We start from the raw sequence: 13,043 nt of genomic DNA, 5'->3' as shown, positions 1-13,043 counted from the left end.
AGCTAAATGGACCAATGGTCTAACTTTGTTTAAGGCAACTCTTTATGCCCCAATACAGCCCCAACATTATTGATCTTCAGAGACAGTTTAAGCTCAAGAAATACATTTTCCACAGTTCCCTAACCAAACCTTAAGAAGTGGATGGAGTGAGAGATACAAGATGGGCTTCCATCATTACCAACTTCTTCAAAGTAAATCCATTGCTGAGAGAAAGGATAACCGTGCCCAAAGAAGGGCTAAGAGAGTTTCAGTTCTGGGTCTGGGACTGAATTTCCTTAGCAAAGTTAAGAATTCTGTAAAAAAAAAAAAAATCTGCTCTTTGTATTCAGCAGCCTTCCTCAGCCTGGTGTCCTGAGACATGTCAAACTCCCATTGTGGCAAGCCTGCAGATACCTGTCACTTGTATACATTGCTCATATAAAGTTGCCAGTTATTGCAAACAAGTGATACAGTAAGAAGAGATCTTTGAAGACTACTTTTTCATGTTGACCATGAGGAAGGCTTAACAACAGACTGAAACTTGCTGAGCTATTGTTTTAAAAAACAAAATCCTCATTTTGTCAGCATCTTGCAATATCATTTCCTTTGTTTAGGATTCGTTTTGGATGCTTACCAGCTTTTGCATTTTTTTGGTATATATTACTTGCCACTTAAATCAGGTAAGCCTAGACATTCAATAATTCTGCAGAGTTGTAGCACTATAAAAATAGGGACATAATAAAATTATCAGTATAGGCACTACCATTCTACAAATAATACGGAATAATAAATAGTATCTAATCGTTATAATTGGACTTTATTTGTTCAGCTACCTTGCCTTTGCAGTTTTCATGCACCCTATTACTTTCCCTCCGGTCACAGAGGCTTAGCTGTGTTTGTACTTCTTCCTTGCTCTGCTCTTCCTCCTTCTGTTGGAATTCCACAGCTCTTTTTGCTGGGCCTCTACAGGTTGATTAATAAAGAGCAGTAAAAATTATGACTTAGATAGTACTGGCCAGTTGTGTGTTAATGAATCCAGAGACAATACAAGCCCAATTCAAAGGCAACATAAAACCCAACCTATTTTCAACTAAAAAAATTCCTTCCAGTAGGACCTTAAAGACCAACTAAGTTAGTTCTTGGTATCTGAAGTGTGCATGCACACGAAAGCTCATACCAAGAACTAACTTAGTTGGTCTTTAAGGTGCTACTGGAAGGAATTTTTTTTATTTTGACTATGGCAGACCAACACGGCTACCTATCTGTAACTATTTTCAACTAGTGATTCTACCAGGATGTTATTTTTCTCAAGGTATGGAGCCAGGGTAGTAATAGACTACCAACCAGGCCTCTTGATTTATCAACACTCTCCAATGTTGTGAAACACAGGGAGACTATAGATGATCATCTGTCTCTCCCTTTCCATTCCTATTAAAGCTAAATCTCTTGCATACTTCTTTGGGAGTAAATCCCATTGGCACTCATTTTCACATAAATGTGCACAGGATCAGCTAAACGATTCTCCATGTTACCATTTTACTGCCAAAAGTACTGGAAAAACCAAATGGATGTTAACTTTGCATGCAGTTCTGGCCTACTTTTCCTTGTGCATTATAAAATGCCAGTAATCATCCTCCCCCCCAAAAAAAAATTCATTCATTTAATCTAAGTTTTTCATTTCAACAACATATTTCAGAGAAAGTCTAAAATATTTATGTAATCCAATATTTTGAAAATAGGGAGGGATACATTATTGTTCCTTGAAACAACAGAGGATACAAATGAGATAAATTGTATACTAGAATAAAAAGCTGCTTATTTTATGCCTTCATTCCCATTTGCTTGCTCTGATCCCTCTACCTGTGCCCATGTTTGCAGCATTGCCTCGCATGGCACTCATTAAGCAGGACAGTGTCTGGACTAGCTGAAGTCTATTTCCTTCAAACTCCAGCAACTTTAGCATTTCATACTTGAAGGTTTGACTTCAAGCTTGACAGGGTTTTTGAAAAATTATTACCATTATTTTTATAGAAATCAGCTTGCACATTAGGCAGCTTAACCGAAGCCTTTGATGCTGTATTTTGTATATAATCAACTGCTAGCTCCACCTAGTGTTGTCTTAATGCAGTCCAAAGTTCACACACTTCTTGACAAAATGTAAGCAAACTATAAAATCACTATTTTCAATTAGATGGCGACAGCCTTCTATTATCTTTACAAAAGCAAAATCAGAAGCATGCACTTTAGCCACTTGAAAGAAAATGCTATGAATTTGGAAAATAGGTGCAAGAAAAGAGAATACACCTGCTGCATCCTTAGAGATATTCAAGCCTGCCTAGAGAGCATTTGAATTTCATTAGGATATTATTAGTTCAATCACTGAACAAGTTTGTATACTGAAAATTAACAACCTTTATATTTTTTCTGTGCACTTTAAATTTCACATTTTTTAAATTAAAGAAAATAAGCTGAAATGCTCAAAATGGCTAATACCAAGTTTGTCGTAATAATTTGTACCTGGCAAATACCAAGTTACTAATTTTTGCCAGGTTTTAGAGTAACACCACTTTAATATCAAGCTGTTCCCTTTATCTATACAAAAGTATATTCAGATGCCACTTAAAACATCAATCATGTTTGCAGCCAATCACTGAACTTGACGTTAGCATGAACATACAGATATGATATTTAAATGAAAGTACTGAGGTGTTAGCTGATGAGATATCAGATTGCAAATGTCTAACAAACTCACATATACATTTTATCTAACTTAGATACTCTTATTGGTACAGAGTTTATTTCAGCTCACTTTTTAATAAGCTTACTTTTTAATGTGAGCAAACATTATTTCCACAAAGCAGGAAACTGGCAATTAATTAATCATTCTTTCCCAATAAGGTATAAACAGCAAGACTCAACCTTGTTCAGGTGATCAGGATGAATCATGTATGTTGCTATAATATTGCTCACTAGGAATGAGGGAAGAGGGGTGAAGGGAAATGATACATGGAGCTGAGAGACTGTTTTTTCACATAAACTCAAAACTTTCTAACAAAGTCACCTGAAACTTTGGCTTATTGCTCACCTATACTAACAAAACAACAATCCACCAACTGAATAATCAACATTACAGACTGGAAGATAATTATTTGGAATATCCTCTGTGTTAAAAAACAACAATGAAAATCACCCATATATTCCATTTCAAATGATTTCACATTTGCCGTCATTTCTCATTAGCAGTTTTCAAAATTATATCTGAAACAAGCTGATACAGAGAAATTAAGAACAGTAATCATGAGAGAAATGATAGACCCAGCTGGGCAGACATCAAGTTGGCAAAACGTGAATACAGTTCAGTAGCTGAAACAGATGCTAGAGTTGTTGAAAGACCCTGCAGGAGATATACATGAATTTCCTCTTTATAATAATAATAATACACAAGTGAGCACACAGCAAGAACTAAAAAGGGGAGGATGAAACCCTGTTGGCAAAGCAAACTACAAAAACAGAATCTGCAATACTATTTGCTATTTCAGAATGTTCAAAATATGCAGCTTCATTTCCTCAAGCTCTCTGTATATGCCAGCATTTTGAAGTCAAAGACCATGCAACTAAACCATATGAAACGTTTGAGGTTTCTGGGTTGTTTCTTTCCCCTTACCTGGGCTTCCCCAGACTTCGAAAACACTTTGTTCTCTAACCTTACCCTTCCATAACAATATCTTTCAGGCAAGTGGCTCCCCGAGGTGAGAAGCAAGCACAAAAGACGTAATGCAAGCAGAAATGCAATTCAAAAATCCATTTTGCAGAAGCAACACTGTTTTCAGAGAGTTTCAAGACCTGAGCAACAAATCCTCTGCCATTATCAACAGAGGCTCATTCTAACATATGCTTTGTCATGGTCAGTTTCTAATGACATTCAGGACAATGCAAAGGCTTTGATCATCCTACCTTCCATGCCAGCTGCTTTTCTCGTCACTCCATCATGCCAATAAGTTGGCTGCGGTAACAAATCAAGATAGTGCAAAACAGCATCTTTCCCCTGCATCTGTCATCTTCCTGAAAGCATTCTATTGCTGCCGACTGCTGGGAACTAGAAAGTCTATTTGAATTCCAATAGCTCCCCTTTCGCATGATTCAAGTTAGGTTAGGTGGGCATGCCTAACATGATTCTCTCCATCATTTATTATGCAGCTGCTACACTGCTGGTGTGGTAACCACTCTGACTTTATCTGATACGTCAGCCTGGCAAGCCCATACCTTAGTGCAAACACACAATGAGACACAGCAGCATCCTGCATTTAATGAGCCTTCTTTCTGCCTCAGAGAGCAGTGCATCTGCAAATCTCTTCCAAATCCTGGCATTCGTGTTCTCTCTTTCACTGATTATTAAAGCTTGCAGCTTTTCTTAAACCAGAACGCTTTTCCGGGGAGGAAGGAATGGCATTTCTCCCCCTTCTCTCCCCCCCCTTCCCCACAGTCGTCTTCTGTTATTTGTACTTTAGTTAAATACTTACTAATTCCTATCAAATCACACCATCACTTCATTCAAACTTTCCTTGGGAAAGAGTCCTGAAATACAGTATCGGGGCACATTATTCATGTCCTTACTCATACTTCATTATCAACACGATATCCAAAGCAAAATTGCATTCATATCTGTGAATCCTAATGAATAGCTCTCTAATGAGACAAGAGCACTCAATTCAAACCTAATAGATTTTCTATACCTGCAGGTGATTGCTTGCCCCTAACTGTTATTTATGCGCTTGAAGAGGGAAGTAGTTTTTGTGGTTCTCTTAGTAGCATCTTATCTCTCAAATGATACCAGACACAGCTAAAATATCTGGTGAGTGACAGGTTAGTGAGGCTAATTTAAAACAACGCCCCCCCCTCAACTACACCATCAGTAAGTACTGCCTAAAGAATATTAATAGCCACATGATTTTTTAAAGAAACAGCTAGTTTCCTTTATTAATAGCTGACATGAAGAATATGGGTAGACAAACACACAACTTTTTTAAAAAAATCTTGTAGATAGTGCAGTAGATATCTAGAAGGTACATAATGTTGAAGTAAATATATCACTTTCCCCCTTATACCCAAGATTCCCTGCTACAAATTTGATTGGTAGAATGAATAAATCCAATAAGATTGGTGGAAGAATACCAAAGCACACACCCCTAACTCACAATGCAAGTTCACATAACAAATACTGAACTTCAACGGGTTTTTACACAATTGTCCACATGGTGCAAATTGTGCATGACCACCATGTTCCAGCACTGTTCTTAACCCACATTGACCCGCAAAATGTTCCCATTTACAAAGGCATAGATGTAGGTTAGAATTCTATGCACCTTTAAGTACATAAGACCTTGCTAGATCAGACCAAAAACCCATATAATTTAGCATACAAGTGGCCAACCAGATATGTCTGGCAAGCCCACAAGCGGGACATGAGTACAGTAGCACTATACTGCTTTCAAGTCTTAGTGAACTTAATGGGGGTTACTTCTGAGGAAACATGTATAGGATTGCAAGTCCATTTTAAATAGCCAAAAGCAGCCATATTATCACAACTCAGTGTCTATTATACCAGCTGTTTAAAGCCAATTATGTCTTCTTCTTCTTTGGCGATCACTCGTAGCCAAGTAAGATTGTCTTCCATAAACACAGTTTTAACAATGAGTCCGTAAGTGACTGTGGAGGCCAATTCTGGATCTACATGTCCTTCCACAGTGGGGACATTGGTTTCCTGGCGGGAGTTGATCACGGTGTGGATTTGCCAAGTGTGCCTTCCTCTTAGTACGTCCTGAGTTCAAGAGTCTTCTAAGCCCATGACACTTTTGGTAACGGCTCCAATTGAAGCGCTCGCAGGCAAGTGTTCCCCAATTGTTGGTGTTTATACTACATTTTTTTAAAAATGCCTTGAGACAGTCTTTAAACCTCTTTTGTTGACCACCAGCATTACACTTTCCATTTTTAAGTTTAGAATAGAGTAGTTAAATTATGGAAACCAAATTAATCCTTGTTTATTTTTCAAGCCTACGGCTTCAGGAAAGGTTTGAGATTAGAACAGTTTCTTGGAAGACAAATCTAAGTCTAATAAAGCTTTGATGAAAACTAAATAAATAATAATAGAAATTAAATATTACATATGTAGAAGTGGCTGGGAAACCCAATTCCTTTTCATAAAATTTTCTGATTCCCTTATTCAGCCCTCTACATGAGTTCTTTTGCCATCACATTCAGATTTTCATTAAGAGTCCCTCTACTCAGCCACACAGTTGTTGACCATTCAGCAAACAATGCACCAGTGTCAAACCACCACAGAACCTGCTTCACTACAGCCTGGTTTGGCCTATATATCTTTACTTGTCAGAGATCAGGGATAATACACCCAAATGAGTCATGATATCTAGTGAAGCAGAGGGGTGCTCTGTAGGAGTGCTTAATATTCTCAGACAACTTTGTTCCAGTGAGGAGAATTGGTCTCATGTGAATTTTACAAGGGAAAGCATGAAGAATGGTAATCTGGAGGTGAAATGCCTCCCCCCCCATTTATTCCACTTCCCCACGTAAGATTAGCACAACTCTGCAGCCTAAAATCTGTATCTTGGCAATCAGCTGCTTTCTGGGTGAGCAATGATGTCATTTTCCTCTTAAAAATCAAATTAGCAGAGACAATAAGATTGGTTTAATGGAACAAGATGGAAAATTTATTAGATGCTATAGATATGGCACCATGGAATAACATGTCCTTTTAGAGATTTTATGTAAATAAGTTAGAATTAGACTTACTGCATCTGCTCCTCAGTCTGTAGCTGCACATATCAACAAGCTAATTTTGTATTCAAGGCAACATAGGTTGCCCTATCATATAGTTGCAAAGTGTGTAGCTATAAAGTGGCTATCTAAAAAAAACAACTGCTGTCAGCTCCTTTTTTGTTGTCGGTTCAAGTCATTTCTGAACTGAAGAGAGACAATAAAAGGAAGACTGACTTTGAAGGCCCCATAAATTTAGAATACATAAAAAATATTTTCTTGGTATCTGCATTTCAATTGTTAAAACATTCAGATAGTAACAAAGAATTGATGTTATTTCACAAAGGTTGTAACTTATAACTCACAGGCGCTAGTGACTTGGGAATTCTTGGACTATGGTGGGGGGCTATATTTACTGAAGCCCATTCAGCAGATGAGTAATTTAATAAATAAAATAGAATTGGGGGGTTAATGGTTTGTTTTTGCTTTTTTATGATGCATTTCGTGTTCTCATTTTGTATTTTTATGTTGTGAACCACCCTGTGATCTTCAGATGAAGGGAGGTATACAAATTTAATACAATAAATAATAATAAAGCAATAAAATGAATGAATGAATAAACAAACAACCAATGAAACAATAAATATGTTAGTTTTAATTTTCTGGAGAGAAGTGGTATGAAGTACAGGAAGCATATGGGTAACCAGGAACAGGAAGGAAAGTGGGGCTGTGGGCACCTGCACCACATAAGAATTACTAATTCATTTCCTATTTATTACACAGAGATCTTTATTAAGATTATGAATGAACTTACTTTCTGCACTATATTAAATTATGCTTAGGGTTTTTTTTTTCTATAAGTGAAGCTCACAGTAGAGTTTTTAAAAACATTGTTCATATGGTGCATTCTAAACTATGATATAACAATAAAAGTTTACCAAGAGCTCTCCCCTTGTCCCATATATCAAGGTTGCATGAAGCTACTGGATCAACACATAGTTAAACACTGGAGGCAGAAATGGCCACCAACCGAGATGGCTTTAAAAGAGCATTACACAAATTCATGGAGGGTTATTGATGACTGCCAACCATGATGATTCTCTTCTGCCACCACAGTTGAAGGTAATAATGCTTCTGAATACCAGTTGCCGGCAACCACAAGAGGGAAGAGAGCTCCTATGCTTGAATTCTGCTTGCAGGTTTCCCATCTGGCATCTGGTTGGCCACTGTGAGAACAGGATACCAGATGGGCCATTGGCCTGACCCAGCAGGCTACTCTTATGTTCTGAACTGTTTTCTTGCAACTCTTGTGAGTGGCAATGGTTTCCCAAGTTCTTGGGCAAGGACTCTTCTCCAAATTTTCTTTCTGGGTTTGTTTGTATTTTAACTGCTGATCCTAGAGATTGACCCTCAAACTTTATGCATATTCATCTAAGATGCAAAGTCTGTGCTCCACCAGTGAACTACTGCACCTCCCGAAAGGTGAGCTCCTTTTTCCTCTGGAGCATGTGCTTATCTGGCTATTGAAACCAGAACACCAAAAGCTAGAATTTTCTTGCTCTAGACTTTTAGACAGTTGTTGGGAAATGCACCATTGTAATAGCAACACACACACACAGGCAGTGTATAAGTTATTTATAGCTGATGCTTCATTCGGCATGCTAATTATAAATCAAAATTTGATTTATTTCGTCTTCTATCCTTGCATGGAAAATCTTTTATTGATCATAAATAATGGTTATAAATAAAGTAGAAGTGAAATTAGATTACTGTTGAACATTAAAACAAATTTGGCTAGTATGGGCTAATAAAATTCAGATGATAAATTTATTGAGAGCATTTTAAAAAGCCAAAGTTGAAATTGCTCTCAAAATTCTTAAAATTTGTGAAAAATTCTAAAATTAATTTGGAAAATAACGGGTTGATTCTTTAGAGAAGTAGTTCTAAAATAGCCTAGCTTAGATGCAACAAACATAATCATGAGTTCAATCCTTAGATTTGCTTGTTTCTCTCTCCCCTCTTTTAGGCACAAGAGAAAAAGATTGAAAGCTTCACAGTTTCCTATTACATTCAAGAAACTGTGGTTTAGTCTAAATGTGATTAGTTAAGACAAAACATGCTCAAACCAACCACATGTTAACCGGCCACAGTTAGAATAAATCACAGCATCCTAAGTTTGGAGATACAGTAATGGGAACTGATTTATTTAATAGAGATCATTAACACTTTCCATCTCTTCTGGAATTCTTTATTACTAGCTGCTGTCTTCTGGTTCTTCCTCTTCTTCTGGGTCTTCTTCTCAGCCTTGTGCTTTTGAACACTATGCTTTCTGTTGCCTATCTCTTCCTGTTTTCTTTAACTTTCTGTCTTCCATCCTCAGGCCCTTCTCTCCATGACCCCAGCTCCAAAAGGCTCTTAAAATAACTTCTTCTAGTTTTCTAGTCTTTACTGACCACTGCCTCTGGCCACCTTGCAGCTCCCCCTTCTACTGACCTTTATTCAAGGATCAATAGGGGTTTAAAAAGCGATTCTCAGAACACCAATCAGATTAAACCTTTCTAATACCCCTGATCAGTATAAATACCAGGGACATTCACTTTCAGTACTACTAGCTGCCAAAGGTGTTTCCTTCCTTAGCAACCGTAACCACGTCTTCTGCTAGCATTCAGGCCTTCATACAATATAACCTTCGCAGAGTTCTGAGGTCTAATCAAATACAGTTTCACCTCATGTTTCATTTACCATAGGACAAAACTTAACTCATTCCTAGGTCTAACCCATACACCTTTATCTTCAGTACTGCTAAATAATACATTGTCTCCTCACACTGCCATGAAAACATAGCAGACATTATTCAGAGAGAATTCTGCAGTCACCTTTTTCTAGGAGTGTGTGTGTGTGTGGGGGGAGGGAATAACTATCTCAGAAATTTTATCAGAAAATGATCTATAAATTTTCAGTTTGTTATGGGGCACTCCCCCCTCTCTCTGTGTGTATGACTTTATATATTACCTATATTTCCAAAGGAGTTCAGAGCAGCATGAACATGATAAAACAATAAAACAACAAAAACATTTCCAATACAGATACAGATTGGGAAAGGATTGCTGGAAGAGGAAGATATTCAATAGGTGCTGAAAAGACAACAGTCCATCTAATATTCAAGGGGAGAGAATTCCAAAGGGTAGGTACCACCACACCAATATCAGAATGTACCACTTCACACTGCTAAATAGTACAAAAGAAGAGCTAAACATATAACTTTTCCTAACATTTAAGGGCATTTGATAAAGCAGGTACTCAGCAAAAATACTTTTGAAGATCTTTTCTTTTAACTTTGACAATACTCTAACCAATGGAGCCAATAATGTGGACTGCCTTTCCTCACTTGAGATAACACTGGCCAACAGAGTCAGAATTTAAATGGTTTTTGTACCTATAATCCAATCAATTCTTATTCCTTCATTCACTCACTCAGTGATCTCACTACTGAAAGCAGTACATATGGTAATATTTTGTAGAAGGCACAGCAGCAAGATACAATTCCATCTGCAGGAGGAAATCCCATTAGCCAAATTCCTATAAATCCTATCTATTGAGGATGAGCATTATTCTTTCTTTTTCAATCAACTAAGACCACATTACATGCCACTGTTTGGTTTTACTTTTTAATCCACACACATGCATATTTGTTCTTTGTTTCTTGTCTCCGTAGAATCAAAGCCTCACAATAAACATGAATCCCATCTATTTTAATGGTAGTACACTCATAAAGTATTTCTAGGATACTTTTGGGGGTTGTTGTTATGTACCAAAACAGTTTGGCACCTCTAGTGTTGATAATAATTATGCGAAGTTTATGTCAGTTACATGTGACTTGAGTTAGCAGGGGCTATATTCCCAGTTCATGGCACACAATCATTTAATTGCTATTTATTATTGACTTGAAAGACCTCAAGGTGCTGTACATGGTTATCTCCACCTTATCCTTACAAAAAAGCCTTTTTCTGTGAAGAATGTTAAGCTGAGGCATCTAGTGAACTTCATGGCAGAGTGGAGATTTGAACCTTGGTTTCCCCAGCATCCCACTCCAAGCACTGCACCAGACTGACCAGTCATTCATGTGGATCCAGTAGCTCAGTAATTTAGGGAACCCAGTGTGCACCCCCATTACACAGGATGGAGCTATCCTGGACACTGTAGTCAATAAAGAAGATTTTCCATGTGCAGGAGGCTCCATACGCGCACCAAACTCTGCACTGGAAATAAATATATTGGATCTATAAATATATTGGTGCCTACTAGTATCATGCCAGGCATTGATATCACACTGAGTCAGAGTGAAAAAAAAACATGTCTGCATCCTACAGCATCTGTTTATTCTTGGCAGCCTTCAGTTTGAGTACAGACCAGACCCTTGTCCATTTACACAAAATGATGTGCTGGCACACTAAGAGAGCATGTGACTGAAATCAGATACAGAGAGTCTGAAAGCCTTGATTCCACATTTAGACTTTACTTTCAGCTGACATTTTGCTAGCTGACAATGTGAGAAAAAGATGATATTCAATAGATTTTTAAAACACCCATTTCTCTTTTCTCTTCCAGTGCTGAAAGGGCTTTTGAGAACCAAGATTGTTGAGCTCAGTTAATTTTTGCAGCATATGATATAAAATAAAATAAACCATCCTTCAAAAAACTGAGTGGGTTCTTGAGTGTTTACATGACAGAGTAGATTAGGAAAGAAGTCTTCAAGTCACTTTGACCTCTGATTTGCTTCACATTTCACCGTGACCACTTTCACCACACATTTCTTTTGCACATTCAAGGGGTGATTCAGATGTTGGCATTCAAAGTCGGCTAACACTGGCAAGATCAGGTTTCTTTTGTTTCTCTTCCATCTGTAGATAAAGCCCTCTTGCAAACAGCAACACACTGTTCTTTTCAGAGGCTGTCTGCCTCTCCTTCTCCTCCCCCTGCCACCCACCATCCTGCCTTTTGATAGCCCTGGATTACTCCAGGTAGATTGACCCAACCAGGAACAATTTGAGGCTGTCTCAACCTGATTTCAACAAGCCTCAGATCTGCCTGATTCAGTTCAGTATTCAGCCGAATCCAGTTCACAGCAGTTCTCAGTTTGTTTTTATTATTATGGATCTTGTACATTTCTGCATTTTGATCCTCTAAATTAACTGGTCGGTGGTGGTGTCAGATTGAATGGAGGAAAAGAACCACACCCAGGAAATTTTCTGTCAAGCTGCACTCACTGGGGTGGATGACAAGCAGTGAAATAACAAAGAATATGGTGAATGAAAAAAATGGTGTGAGGCACCCTATGCGTCAATCTCACACACAGGAAAAATTGGATCACTGCATTCAACAAGTTTACTGTGATAGCCAAAGGCCACGACAATTACATTATAATATGCTTAAGTAAGGTAAAGGGTAAAGGGACCCCTGACCATTAGGTCCAGTCATAACCGACTCTGGGGTTGCGTGCTCATCTCATTTTATTGGCCAAGGGAGCCGGCGTACAGCTTCTGGGTCATGTGGCCAGCATGACTAAGCCACTTCTGGCGAACCAGAGCAGCGCCTGGAAACGCGTTTACCTTCCTGCCGGAGTGGTACCTATTTATCTACTTGCACTTTGACATGCTTTCGAACTGCTAGGTTGGCAGGAGCAGGGACCGAGCAACGGGAGCTCACCCCATTGAGGGGATTTGAACTGCCGACCTTCTGATTGGCAAGCCCTAGGCTCTGCGGTTTAACCTACAGTGCCACCCACGTCCCTTTTAATATGCTTAAGTACAAACACAACAATAACATGAACAAGTATCAATAATGTAAAGGGGGGGGGACCAGAAGTACCATCAGCTAACTCAGCATCTTTCTGTAACCTCAGAATCTCCAAAACAATTTACAGCAATATTATCTAAATCTTGGATCTGAATGACTTATTTGCAAGATAGCACCCTCATCTGGATACAGTTTAAGCATTTAGTGTGGAATTTCCATGCTTCATTTGCTCAATTTTTTAACAGCATCCACGTGATGCCTTGGTGCCATGACATTGCCCTGTATTTTTCCTGTCAGTCTTCCTTCTTTTCTTAGCACATAGGCAGAGCAGCTTTCTACAAAATAGCAGCACTAAAATAGTAATGAAAAAACAGGGGTTGGGGGTTGGGGGGGAAATCATTTTAAACATTAAAAGTTGTTATAGCACTATAAACACAGTTTCATTCACTTCTTTTTTAAAAAAGAATTACAGCTAGAAAAGCATTTTGATGCCAATT

At 38.2% G+C, this 13,043-nt stretch overlaps 1 protein-coding gene across 9 annotated transcripts in view; it reads right to left on the bottom strand.

Moving 5' to 3' along the window:
* The window catches only part of DMD (dystrophin), a 1,048,023-nt gene that overhangs the window by 962,691 nt on the left and 72,289 nt on the right, over positions 1-13,043 (bottom strand). For 5 of the 9 annotated variants that reach the window (XM_082219924.1, XM_082219917.1, XM_082219927.1 and 2 more), the window contains exon 1: positions 3,934-4,042. The exons of 2 other annotated variants lie outside the window; for them this stretch is intronic. In XM_082219924.1, coding sequence (XP_082076050.1) covers positions 3,934-4,030 — 97 coding nt within the window. In that variant the 5' untranslated portion in view covers positions 4,031-4,042. Of the gene's footprint in view, positions 1-3,933; positions 4,043-13,043 lie in introns of those variants that run through there. 2 more of the 9 variants (XM_082219923.1, XM_082219928.1) reach the window with 2 other exon arrangements.

This window comes from Podarcis vaucheri (genome assembly GCF_965113315.1).
Source record: "Podarcis vaucheri genome assembly, chromosome: 4".
Lineage (NCBI taxonomy): Eukaryota > Metazoa > Chordata > Lepidosauria > Squamata > Lacertidae > Podarcis > Podarcis vaucheri.
The sequence above is the reverse complement of the archived record's forward strand: the minus strand, read 5'-3'. Positions and strand labels throughout refer to the sequence as shown.